Consider the following 14,050-nt stretch of genomic DNA (forward strand, 5'->3'; position numbering starts at 1 on the left):
GTGACTCAAAATATTGAAGCCTGGGAGAATGTTTAGCAGGTCGTGGGCTGTCACTTGAGTGAAATACCAGGGAACTGATATTGTCTAATTTCACTGTGTTCTTGCAGCCTCAGAGAACCTTTTGTTTTACTGACATCTCTGTTACCAGATTAGGCAATATTGTATAAATGGCAATAATTTATATTTACAGGATCTTTGTGGTTGGTAGAGCAATGTTAGGGATTTATATGGTTGGTGGAGCAATGTTAGGGATTTCGAATGATTTGATAGAGAAAATCATGCATGTAATTAATAATTAGGCTGTAAATAGAGAGAATTCTAACTATTTAAAGAGAGGCAAACCTCCATTGAGAGGCATTCAAACCAAAAACCAATTTCAATCTTTCTAACAATCTCCTCATTACTTTGCTAGCCTTAAATCTCAAACTTGTTAGTGCCATGCTTTACATGCTAGTTCTAATGTACAGGAAAAAGATTTCCTTTTCTTTACTGTTTCTTCTTTTGGTTAATTTAGATAAATCTTGTTCTAGGTCTGGTCCGCATGGCAAAAGGGAGGCCTTTGTTTTGAATGATAAAAAAAACAGCATTTCAAGGTCGTGCTGTTCAAAATTCTGGGCATAATTTCTAAGCTGTTTGCATGTCATTTTCGAGACTATAAAACTAAGGCACTTGCCCAGGATCTTCACTAGGAAACCTGATGGAAGCAAAGGTTCCTGATGTAGCAAATTCAGATCCAAGTGGCTGTCAAAATTTTACTCTCAAGGAAAAGTTTATTTGATTTGGATCTGGCACAATGAACAATATTATACATCAACTTGAACCGGTCTAGGAATGATAGATTGGTATGGAAGTTTGTTAGGAAAGGCTTGTGCAGTGTTAGATCATTTTATGTTACTTTAGAGGGCATTGATGGGTGGTTCAAGATTTCTATTGTAAAGATATTGTGCGGGGAAGATTGATTCCACCAAAAGTATGTTCTTTTGGCAAGTATTGAGGGGAAATTATGATAGAGGAAGTATCGTCCAGATAGGTTGCTCAAAAAAAAAATCTTAGATATAAAAAAAAGGCTGATAACCTAGTATAATATATCAGAGAAGGATTTTGTTTGTTTGTCAGTTGTAATGAGGCATGGAGAATTTGGACCGAATGTTTAGATTGGTGGGGCTTATAACAGGTTCTACCTTGTTATCGGAGCTGTACTTGAATTCGGTTTTCTTTTTTGTCCTAATAATAAGGTGAACAATTCTGAGTTTTTGCTGGTGCTCTGAGGTTTCTCCTGTTCATGTCATTTGAGCTGTTAGAGGTGCTCTGAAAACTAATGTTTTGTATGTGTGAAGGTTGAAAGTTACTCTATTTAACTTTCTGAGAGATAGAACTCTCAGAGTTGAAAATTGTTTCTGCAATATCGTGTCCTCAGGTCCTTGAGGGTTTCTGCTGCAATATTGTCTTACGTTCCTGTCTCTTTCTTATCCACGTATGGACTTGATTCTTTTTTATCATCGTCTTGTTTCTGTTCTGTTGTGTTACTCAACACTATTTGCTATCTTGGATCGAGCATGGGTTTAAATGCCATGATGAAGATTGTGGTTTGCCCTTACAAAAGTTGTTCTTCTTGGGGGCGGAGGGGTTGCTAATATTAAGCTGCTGCAGTTTCGAAGCTCGTTCCTTCTTTCCTTGGAAAAAAGAAAGAAAGGTTGGATACTTATTGTTTTAGATCTCTAAAAAAGCTTCTTCTGTTTATGGACTTGTTTTTACTTGAAAATACCTGAAAAAACACCCCAAAAGCCATTAAAAAACAATTTGCAACCACAGAGCAACATCAAATCTCTCTGAAAAACAAGTAATAATCATATAAAAAATTATAACAGCTCCGAGTAAACCTTTGAGGAAAGGAGATAAAGGTGAACAATCATCCCGAAAGCAAACAAAAGCTTACCAAAGAGAGGCCCCCATGAGCATGCCCGTTATCTATAGCATCTGGGACGCCAGCCACGACTCTATCCAGGTTTATCATCAGCAATGTTGTGGGATGAGCAACGCCGACCACTTAAATGCAGACAGCTCTGAGAACTCATCATGGAATATGTGAGGATGGGTGTTGTTTATTTAACGTTATGCTACTTTCCAAAAGCATCTACTCTGCACAAATAGCATCTGCTTGCGTGTGATAAAATACTGGGAAAGCTCCATGCACAGTTGCACGGCAATGCTGCGGCCATATATGCTAAATTATAATGGATTAATTACTCGTCTGAGAAATTATTACCTCAGATATGCACTCCAAGAAAGTGCCTTTTATCGCTGAGGGTTCATAATATATTGTAATTAGGTAGATCAATGGGTGGAGTTGGTAGGTGGTTCTCCACTGTGTTATTGAATCTCTTTATTCATTTTGTTGAATCTCTTTGTTGAAATATATATATATACACATATATATATATATATAATTGATTGTTTTTAATTTAAATATTGTAAATTTAATTGCTGTTATTACATCATAAAATAAATAATCTTTTATATAAAATATTTTTTATTGTTCCATTAAACTATTTACAATTCCATCACATATGAAATACATCCGACAATAACTACAATTTTATTGGATTTTTTAAGTGCGCAACAACATTAGGTAAAATATCATTAGGAACAAAATTGAAATCCCGATCAAATTCTGTAAATGTTACGTCATCATGCGATCTCCTTTTAATTTATATAGTGTCATTAAATAATATTAAACACTAGTTTTTCGAATGAAACATAATTAAAAAAAAATGAATTTTTTTATTGTTCACGTGAACAGTGCAAGTGAATAAAGATTAATTGTGTTTTATATCAACATGCAACTCTTTCTACGTGAACAGTGTAAAATTTCACTGCACTGTTCACTTTTGTTAAGTGAACAATGCCGACAAAGCAACTAAATTTTGCTTTTCTTAAAATTGCGTTTCATTGCTATTTTTTGTGGGTCCTATGTTTGAAAAATGCCGGTTTAAACTTTAACCAAACACAATTAATTTGTGATTTCTTCAAAACGTAGCCGCTGTCGTGTAGACAAACACACTCTACATTAAAATCAATTTTTTATTGTCTAGATTCCAGTATTCTCATGTATTCTTTGAATTATCTATGGACTTGTAACCAACTCTTAACTAACTAATTCAACCAACTAATCTTGACACGCTAAAATATGCTAATTAATACGTGCAAAACATGATAACAATGACTACTGCATTTTTTCCATATTCGTCACACGTTGTTGCTAAGTTTCTTTCATCAATCATTGGCTTGTAACAATACTCCCCTCTTCGAGAGATCCTTGCCCATAAGAACTTTTACAAATATTTAGAAATTATTCATTAAGTTCTTTCTATTAACCTTAAGAGTTTTATTTTGAGTCATCTATAATGAAGACCTTCTATCATAGAGCTTAATGTTTTTCATATTATGAGTGCCAAACAAATCAAATGGATCTCTCTTCGGCACCAAAAAAAAAAAAAAAAAAAAAAACCTTTAACTCCAATTGACCCTGAATAGAGAAGTGCTTAACAACCAAATAATCATCCCAAACATTGGTCAAACTCTTGTAGGAAGAAGTATACTCCTCCTTGGTGATCTCTTTAAGCTTGCACAACAAAATAGGCTTCTCCTTGTAATGGAATTGTCACAAATCCTCCTTAATCTTTTTCTTCTTGCATCCACTCTCCTTAATCCTCTTTAATCTTGCTTTATTTTCCTTTTAAGATTCATCATCCATATAATTCTTAGCTTCTTGCACCTTTTCACTAGAACTCTCTAGATTTTCATCAAACTCTTCACTTTTAGAAGGTTTAAACAATAATTCACAATAAGCAACATTCTTATTTTTATTAAAAGAATAAAAAATGACTGGAACATCTGAAACAAGCTAATTTTAGAAATGTCACACCTCACATTACAAACATGGATAACTTCAAAAGGTTTAGACATTTTCCAACAACCCTACTTGAAAGAAGTTAGACTTACATTGTCTTGATAATTGGCTTTTATTTGGAATGCTTTTTGTGGGTGAAAAAATCACCAAAGATAATTGTTTTGAGCCTCATTTCTGAATCACAACAATGATTTTTTGAAGTTGGTGGTGAATGTTTCACATTCACTCTTTAAATGTCTTGTTGTGTTCTTCCAAAGCTTTTACCATGTTGTTTTCCACCATTATTAATAGTTTCTTGAACACAAGCTACCTTCCTTTAGCCTTGAAAAATGGCTTTGACACTAATTCTTAAAGATCTTTCCTTAATAAACAACTGTTTTAGAAGAAAATTGAGGGAGAAGTAGAAATTAGAGAGAAGCGTGAGATAATATAATTCTATATGAAAATCAATTTTTTATTGCTTAGTTTCCACCATTCTCATACATTCTTATTTATACAATGAACTGATCCTATAACTATTTACTAACTTTCATGTAAATAACTCTTAACTAACTAATCTTCACATGCTAAAATATGTTAATCAACACATCCCAAATATGTTAACAACGAATAAATATGTTTTTGATATATTTATCACATGTTATTGCTAATATCCTTCCATCAATCCTTGGTTTGCAACACTTCCAAGAATAGAGGTTTGAGAGGATTAGAAGAAATAAAAGGTAAATAAGGTAAGTTTCTAGAAATACAGAAATGACAAATTTTTATTGTTTAGCTTCTAAGTTTCTCACTTATAGTGTCTTCTTGAGCTAACTAATTGTGTTAACTAACTAACAACTTTAATAAATTAATTTGCAACTAACTCTAACATTCAACTAACTTACTTACATCATATGAGATTATTAGCAAACACATGTTAAACTAACTACTGTGGCTGTAAACACATGTTAAAGGAACCATTGTCGTTATTTATGTTATTTTATTACTATTACATCTACTCATTTTTCTTATTATCATAACAATACCCTCTTTATCAATAGAATATTGTCCTCACGAATCCACATTAAACTCTAGAAATTACATGCTTAATTCCTTTAAGTTCTCTTATGTAACATCTTTATAAAACAAGTTAGACCATTTGATTGACCACATAACAAAATTTATTTCACCTTTTTTCATGATTTTCCTATCTAGAATTTCCACTAATAACACCTTGACCCTTCCGTACACATCCAATCTAGGTAAGTTAGAAGTGACTACAACATTACTTCCAACCTTTCTCTTTAATAATGAAACATGAAACACTAGATGTATGGTTGAACTTGTTGGCAATTGTACCTTGTATGCCACTTCTTTCACCTTTTGTATAACTAAGAATGGTCCATAAAATCCCAGGCTCAACTTGAAGTTTTTTCTTAAAGCCACGTTTATTTATCTATAAGGTTTTGACTTAAGAAATAATTGATCTCTTATTTGAAATTCCTTTTAAGTTATGATTTTGTTGTATATTATCATCCTATGTCTGGCAATCTCTAATTGTTTTCTTTAATACCTGATTCATATTTATTCTCTCCCTTGTCATATATTTTACAATAGTTACCATAGTTTTTTTCTTATGTAATCAACTCCCAATTAGAATGTGAATAGCTACACAATACTTGAAATAGAGCCATCTTTATATAAGAATGATAACTTGAATTATACCACCAATAAGTTAAAGATAACCAATGATCCCACCGTTTATAATTATGCATGGTCACGCTTCTTAAATAAATCTCCAGGCATTAGTCAACTCTCTCAAATTGATTATCATTCTCAAAATGGTAAGAAGAACTTATGAGGAGCTTGACTCTTGGAAGCTTAAATAGTTATTTTAAAAATAGAGTTATGAACTCCTTGTCTTTGTTAATTAGTATAGCAGCTCGTAGGTCACTAAACTTATAAAATTAATTCAAAAACAATTAAGCCACCTACTTAGCTATGGAAAGGTGTAAAAGAGCAATAAAATAACCATACTCGGTGAGTTCATCAATGATCACTAATATAATATCATTTTCCTTTTAAAGTCGAAGGACCTTCTATAAAATTCATTGTGATATTCCTCTAAGTATCTTCAAGAGTTGGTAGAAGTTGTAAAATTCCAGGATAGGCTACTATTTTTACTTTTTCCTCCTTGCATATATCACACTTATTCATTATTTTTTTCATTAAAGCTTTCATTAATTGCTAGTAAAACATAGACTTCAATCTTTTATAAGAATTTTATATATCAACATGTCCTTTAATATACGAATCATGTTTTGCTTATACTAGTATTTCCCTTTTTACCAATCATTATCTTGTGTTTAAACCTCAGTGTTCCATCGATAAATGTATAATTAGTCTAATTATCAATATTCAATATTTTATCAACCATTATCTCATGTAATTGGTGACTATTATCATAGGAATCCTTAACTTCTTCACACCAAGCTGGCACTGCTACTAGAATTGATCTCGAGCTTTTTAAATTTTATATTGACATGTTCTGTCATAACTTTTAACTCACTAGTAGCTCCAATGGATTTGGATAATGCATATACCACCACATTCTTTTTCCATTTTTTATATTGAATATGGTATCTTAACCTCAACAGCTTTTCCAATCCTCTTTTTTGTAATTGAGTATGTATCTTTTATTCCATTCGATATTTAGACTTTCATGGTAAATTTTGATGACAAGCTAATCATTTGCAAGTAATGCCTCCATTTATCCATTACCATTAGAATTGTTAAGTATTCCTTTTTATAGATGGACAGTCCTTAGTGTTCAGTACTTAATGACTTATTAAGGAAGGATAAAGGTCTTTCTTCACGGCTCAAGATTACTCCTAACCTAGTATACTAAGCATTTGTTTCAAGTATAAAGGCACACTTAAATTTTGGTAGGGCTAGAATAAAAGATTGGCATAATGCAGATTTTAGTTGATCAAAAGCTTTTTATAACTTCTAATTCTAGCTAAAACTATCTTTCTAAGTACTTATGTCAAAAACTTGCTAATCATTCCAAACCCTTTAATAAACCTCATGAAGTATATAACTAACCCTAAGAATTCTCTTAACTCTTTGACTGAATTTGGAACTAGCCATACCCTAATAGCTTTTGTTTTTGTAAAATCTATGTCCTAAATATCCAACTTGTTTTTCACAAAATAAACATTTGGACTTCTTAAAAATAACTAATTGTTCTTAAGTATCTTCAAAATCTCTTTTAGATGTTAAGATAAAACTCCAATGTAGAACTATATACTAAGATGTCATCAAATAGTATAAACATAAATCTCATCATGAAAGGTTCTAATATATGATTCATTAATGCTTGAAATGTTGTCGAGTTATTAGTTAAATCAAAAGGCACTACTTTGAACTCATAATGCCTATGATGAGTCCTAAAGGTTATCTTCTCCGCATTACTGTCGTGTATTATCATTTGATGATATCCAGATCTTAAATCCATTTTTGAAAAAACAAATATGAACCATAAAGTTCATCAATTAAAGGAATGAAAAACCTTTTCTTGATAATTAAATCATTAAGCTACATGTAATCCACACAGAACCTTCAAGCATTGGCCTTCTTCTTCACTAACAAATTTGAGAAGCAAAATGGCTACAACTATGTTATATAATTTTATTAAGTAACATATCTTTAACCAATTTTTTTTTTTAATTTCCTATTTATATATGAATAAGCTCATGGAAGGTTTAAGCTTACTAGCTTAGCTCCTGGAATAAAAGGAATTTGATGGTCCAATTACTCTAGGAGGAGAAATATGCTTTGGTTCTTGAAATATTATTTGATATTCTTCTAGTAAAGCTTTCATATTTATAATTTATATATTTTACTCACTCTCCTATTGAGCATCTAAAGATAAGAATTGGTCAGTGTAGCTATAAATTGCCTCCTTAAGACTATGTACTTTTAAGGGTGAGATCATTTGTAAACTAGCCTCTTTTACCATTCCCTTTAACTTTATCATTCTTCCATCTTTCTTGAAAGAAGTCTTCATCTTGATAAAATCAAATAGGATATATAATTAGATTCTTAACCAATTTACTACTACCACCATATCATACCTTCCAAGCTTTAATATTTTTAAGTTAGCTTGGAATTCATACCCCTACATGACCACTAGAATTCTAGGTTGTGAGCATCACATTTTATGATGTTGTCAATGGCTACTATCATTGCTAAAATATTAGTTTTAACAATAACAATAGTGATCCCTTTAATCATAGTTTCATCAATGAAAATATGAGTGATGTCACTATCAATTAAAATCATAAGATCTCTCTTGTGATAACTTCTTTTAATACATATTGTGTTATAAACAGAATGGCTAGTTAAAGCATTTAATGACATCCTATAATCGTTAATCTTTTTTTAATTTTTCATAGCTACATTATCAGTTTCTTCTTCTACTTTAAAAAAAAAAAAAAAAAAAAAAAAACCTCTTCCTTATCACCCTCTCTTCTCCTAAATAAATGAATGCATTTTGAACAACATTTATGTCCAAGAGAAAATTTATCCTTATATTTAAAGCACAATCCAAGTCTTTTTCTTTGCTCATAAAGATTTTTAGAAAACTATTTTAAACTTAGTTATACTTTAGTTCTATATTGATTAAAGGGCTTATGAGTGAAATTACCTTTTGGTTTGTCATTATTAAATGAGGGATTGATCTTTGAAACCAATTTACTTCTCCTAGCTATCACAATACTTGACTCTTCTTGCCACTTTGTTTGATTAAAAGCTTACGTTAAAGTAGCAGGCTTGAGGGTCTTTAACATTGTTAACATTGATTTAACTTTTTCCTTCAATCCACTAATAAAACTTGATACATAATATGATTCAGGTAACATATTGGATTAAGAGTATTCATTAAAGACTTCAACTCTTCAATATATTTGTGTATTCTTCCATTCCTTTCTCATGTTCCAATTTGTTAAACTCCTCTACCACATCATTAAGATTGTCAAACCTTACACAAAGAGCTTTATAAAATTCCTATTAATTTTTGATGTTATTATATCCCAATATAAACCCTCTGAGCCATATTTTAGCTCTTCCTTCTATGTAGATTGAAGCAATCGTAACCTATTAGTGTAGGGTATAATACATCATGAAAAGTTTTCCATATTTTTAGATCCACTCTCTTAGGTTCTCACCACCAAAGAATGGTATATCAATTCTTGGTAAAGTTATTTTATATCCTCTTTTAATGCTCTTTTATTGCCCAAGAATCTCTTAGTACGATTGCAATTTCTTCAAGGTAGATTAATCCTACCAGGACTAGAGTTTTCTTTTTCATCCCTTACACTTTCTTTAGTAGCTATGAAAGATTAGAGAGTAGCCAACCTTGATTACATCTGTTTAGATAAATTATCAATCCTCTTAGTTTCCTCTTTTCTTTGCTTTTGAAGATCAACCTTAATCTCATGCAACTCTTGACCTCTTGCATTTCTTCATCAATTCTTCAGTTGTGTTTTTCTAATGCCATTTAACTTGTTATTTTCCATTATTGTCTCTTGGTGGTAACAAAATAATGTACTGATGGTTTCAAGAATGAGACTCTATATCAATTGTTAAAGATCTTCCTTATCAAGAACAAGAATAAAGGTTTAAGAAGATTAGAAGAAATAAGAGGTGAAGAGAGAGCTTTTGCAGATACAAAAATGGTAAGTTTTGATTATTTGCCTTCTAAGTTTCTCACTTGCAGTATTTATTCTTCAAGCTAATTAATTGTGCAAACTTCAGCTAAATGCTTGACAATTAACTCTAATGTTCAACTAGCTTCCACTATATAAGACTTGTTTTCAATTATTTTTTAGTATTTTTTAAAATTTATTGTATTTTTCTCGGTCATTATTTGAATGACTATTTTGTTAATAGATCAATCGATTATTATACATGTATAAAAAAACATGGGATTATTAACAAATACACGCTGAATTAACTACTGCCACTACAAACACATGTTGAATTAACCACGCTACTACTTCTGCTATTTTTTTTAACTGCTAGATCGAATCTCTTGATCTTACATATGCACAGTGCCCCTAGTTTATAATTATCAGCATAAGCTTGTTAGTTTTAGTTTTTGCCATGATTTACGACGAAAGAAAGTTGGATGTACAGAACAAATATTAAATTTCCAGGCCTTCATTTATAATATTGCCTAATACATAGTTCTAATCCCATTACTTTTTTAACATGTTTTTTGACTTGCACGCTTGTTCTGTGCATCTGCAAACAATGACCTGATACACTGTTTGATAGTATGCATGCGCGTACCATGGAGCCACCATAATGTAATATGCTCTATTCATAGTTTCTTCTGCATGATTCACACAGCATATGGATAGTTACTGCTATTATTCTTGTAAATGGAAGCTTGTTCTGTCATTCCATGCTTCAAAATGGTTTCTTAAGCAATCGAATCTGCCTGGAAAAGAGCATCCGAAGCTCCTGGAATTACTTAAGACTTCGATTTCTGCTGTGAAGATTGCCCGGACAGGTCTATGGTCAGACAATCTAGATTCACCTCGGCTGTATTGTTTCTGCTTCAGTCCCTTTCCAGACCAAATTATTCGATCGCACCTGCAAAAACACCTCTCTTGGGCATCATCATAGTTAATTATCTTGTTTTAGATGATTCAAGATAAATATCATGAAGAACAAGAAGTTACCATGCAGGAGCACGCTTCTTTTCACCCTTCCTCTTCTGATCACAGCCATAGTAGACTTGTGAATTCTTATAGTACTTGTATGTAGGTGCAAATTCAATTTTTCCTTCATTCCAACCTTGGAATACATGACCTTCCATGAGCTCGGCCTTAAGCTAAATATTTATTTTCAAAAGGAACTTAATCAACTTTATCATCATCCTCGGGACTGTAATAATCATTTTGAAAGGATATAATAAGATTTTAAATTCACCATCAATATTACTTATTCATAAATACCTGATCCTTTTTTAACAAGATGTTCCACTCTTTTTTCTGTACTAAATATCTTGTTTTAGTATCAGGCAGGTATATCCTGTAGTTCAAATCTCCAAGCCAGACTACCTGACTGCATATGGATAACCCAAATAGTGTTAAACAATAATTAAATATATGCAACTTGTAATAAATTTACTAATCATATGAAAACAAATTGTCTCACTCAATGACTTTGTTGGCCTAGTTTGATTAACAATAAAAAAGAAGAAGAAAACACACAAGAACGGTTGAATCTAATTAAACAAATTCTCTCCAACAAATTAATGGCTGAGGATTCAACTTGTCTTCAGACAATCTAGAGGAGCATTATGACCAATAAACGGGAGGGGGGGGGGGGATTTTGTACATCATGAGTTTTTTAAAAAGATTTATTAGTCTATGGTTCATATAAATTTCGAACCACACAGCAATTAATTATGAAAGCCGAAATCAATATTCAAATCACTTGAAATGACGAGGCAAATGGCTTTAGTTACTGGGTTAGCTAATCAGCTTCAAAACAACAGAAAACATCACAAATCCATCTAATTAAACATGTAAATTATTATCATGTTGGGTGTTAACCGACTAGATTTTTTTGTTATAAAAACTTTCCAAATTGTAAGTGGTCGTCTAAGTTTCTCTTTATTTTATCATGAAAACAAAAGGTTACTCTTAATTAAATCTTATAAACTTTCAATGCTAAGCACACTATAAAAGTTTGTCATGAAACCAGCATCTCACACCCTCACTTTAAAGTAAAAAAATAAAAATGGAAGGATATTAGAGCAAGAGAAAGTGATGTTTAGATGTTTCTGATCAATCACCAAAACTGGTTGCATATTACGGTGATATAGAATTTTCACACATAAATATACGTACTCATGATCAAGAATCTTGCGTGGCAAATTGCGCAAAGGGCCACGAGAAAATCTTGTGCGTGACAAGATTTCAGTAGCGTCGGCATTTCTATTCTTTTCATCTCCTTCTTTCCCTCCAGAAGCCAGATGACTACACACAAAACATAAGCTTGTTTCATGCAAGAAAAACCTAACCGAGACAGATCCCTGCATGACAAGCCATATTCAAGTTAGAAAAGCACTGATACATATCTATTTGCATGGATTTTTCCTTTTCATTGCGTGAGGAGTATATGTATATATACCTTATTGCCTAGGCAGCCCATGATGCCACAGCCTACACATGATACACTAGGATGTTGTATGTATGGAAGGAGATCACCTCGAACCCAAATAGTGATAAAAATTCCAACCATTTGCTTACTTATGATACAATCAAAGCAGCGAGGAAACATATTGCTGCTTTTGCCAAGAGAATTACTACTCCTATTTTTCTTCACGGGGAGCACCTTTTGAAACTCTCCTACCTTATCTTCGTGAACAGGTTTCGAAGTACTATTATTCAGAGCTTCTCTGATAAGAGAATTCCATTTGGTGCACATCTTGCTGTTTTCAAAACCTGGAACAACGTTTCCAGCATTGAGAGGCACGACTTCTTGGAATCTGAAATTTATATGTAATATTATAGTTAAATAAAAAGTAAGATATATGGAATGAAAATTTTTTTTTTATTCAAGACATCATTGGGCTTGAAGGTCTCAGCTTCGAGTCCCAGATTTTGTCTATTCATCGAATAATTAATACCAGGAAAAGAAACACAAACATAAACGGTCCAATGCATATATAATATTCAACATAAATCTTTCAACAAATCTCATTGATTATATCTCTTGTGTGATATATATTCTATTAAAAAAGGAAGTTTCAATAGAGTTATTTTTTTAAAAGTTTTACAGTTAATTAGCATTAGAATATTAAAAACGCACCCAAGAACATAGATATCAGCAGGTTCAGTCTGTGTGCATAACCAATCTTCCATGTTCAAATCATCAGGTGGTGCAATGCCTCCAACATTCCACGAGCCAACAAAGATCCTGTTAAAATATCTATATTAATGATCATAAAATAGAAGAAATTAGGAAAGAAAGAAAATCCCATGAATACCATGATAAATAAAGCGACTCTTATTGTTTTGAAGAGAGAGCTTGTACTTGTGTTTATCCTGATCATCAGTGATGTATTTCTTGGAACTGATGAGCGAAGGTGGAACCGAAGAACTAGAAGTTTCTTCTAGCTCTAACATGGTTTCTGTGGAATTTGGAAGGTCTACAACCAAGTTGTTGCTACCCAACATATTCCTCAGGATCTTGCTAGCCACAAACTCAGGCCACATGACCTTTTCAAAATTGAATGATATGCTAATTAATAAATAAGAAAAATTAAGAAAAGGAAGAGATCAGCTAGTTAGAATGAGAGAGCCTAGGGGTGCTTGGTTAATCCTTGCATGGTTTAGATGGCAGTAATGTAATGTTTTGCAGAGGGGATCATAAGAGGTTAATTAAATCATTGAATGGAGCAAACTATAGATTAAAAAAAAAAAGGAAAACGGATTAGAAAGGCCGGGTTGGGTAGGAAATGGAGAGCGATGGACCACAAGTGCACCCACCAAAAAAATTGTATAAAAGAATCAAATGGGCAACTTGGAAAGGATAGCTACAATATTAGGGTAGTACTGATGTGAATGATGATGTAAGTCAAACTATATTTTATTAAACTTTTGATAGAATAAGTTACAGGAGGCAAAAGATATATAATTAACTAAATCTGAGACAACTGAAAAAGTTAACATGAGTCTCTTTCTCACCCCCTCAGTTTCCCATTCATGTTGTCTGGTGGTCATATGGATGCCCACTTTTCCATTAAACAAAATGTAGTTGTTAATGCAAACATATCAGAAGAGCAATCACTCATGGTAACAATCTGCTTTGAGCAACTTGGCTTGGATATACTGTGCCCTGTGTGGGAAAGTGCTTGCTAGCAAAAAGTACATGGTATTCTTGGGCGGGGCCTAGCTATAAAAATAATGAATTTTTTTTCTTTAGCATGAGAAGACAATGTTGTTGATCATTGCCATTACCCAGCCGGCAAAAAAAAATAGGTTTTCGATGATAGTTACCCGTGCAAATGGTTCTAATTTGGCACACTAGCTAGATGATGAGCTTTCTTGGCATACAATCAAATATATTGTTCTTTAACCT

At 32.3% G+C, this 14,050-nt stretch overlaps 1 protein-coding gene across 1 annotated transcript; it reads right to left on the reverse strand.

Annotated features, from left to right (window-relative positions):
* Positions 1-10,014: 10,014 nt before the first annotated feature.
* Positions 10,015-13,261, reverse strand: LOC118044318 (type IV inositol polyphosphate 5-phosphatase 9). The gene is made up of 7 exons (XM_035052573.2): positions 13,004-13,261; positions 12,779-12,886; positions 12,098-12,455; positions 11,815-11,999; positions 10,915-11,023; positions 10,639-10,790; positions 10,015-10,549 (listed from the first exon to the last, which is right to left on the reverse strand). The coding sequence occupies exons 1-7, from the start codon at positions 13,183-13,185 to the stop codon at positions 10,324-10,326; spliced, it is 1,320 nt and encodes a 439-aa protein (XP_034908464.1). The 5' UTR covers positions 13,186-13,261; the 3' UTR covers positions 10,015-10,323.
* Between the last annotated feature and the right edge of the window lie 789 nt (positions 13,262-14,050).

The sequence above is a fragment of the Populus alba genome, chromosome 12, assembly GCF_005239225.2.
Source record: "Populus alba chromosome 12, ASM523922v2, whole genome shotgun sequence".
In the NCBI taxonomy this organism is placed as follows: domain Eukaryota; kingdom Viridiplantae; phylum Streptophyta; class Magnoliopsida; order Malpighiales; family Salicaceae; genus Populus; species Populus alba.

Bases quoted from the DNA above. Each gene is read 5' to 3' on its own strand.
- LOC118044318 (XM_035052573.2), bottom strand. From the start codon at position 13,185: ATGTGGCCTGAGTTTGTGGCTAGCAAGATCCTGAGGAATATGTTGGGT. The intron at 11,024-11,814 runs GTACGTATATTT...ATCCATATGCAG, and splicing joins CGCAAGATTCTTGATCATGA to TCAGGTAGTCTGGCTTGGAG. The intron at 10,550-10,638 runs GTAACTTCTTGT...GTGTTTTTGCAG, and splicing joins AAGAAGCGTGCTCCTGCATG to GTGCGATCGAATAATTTGGT.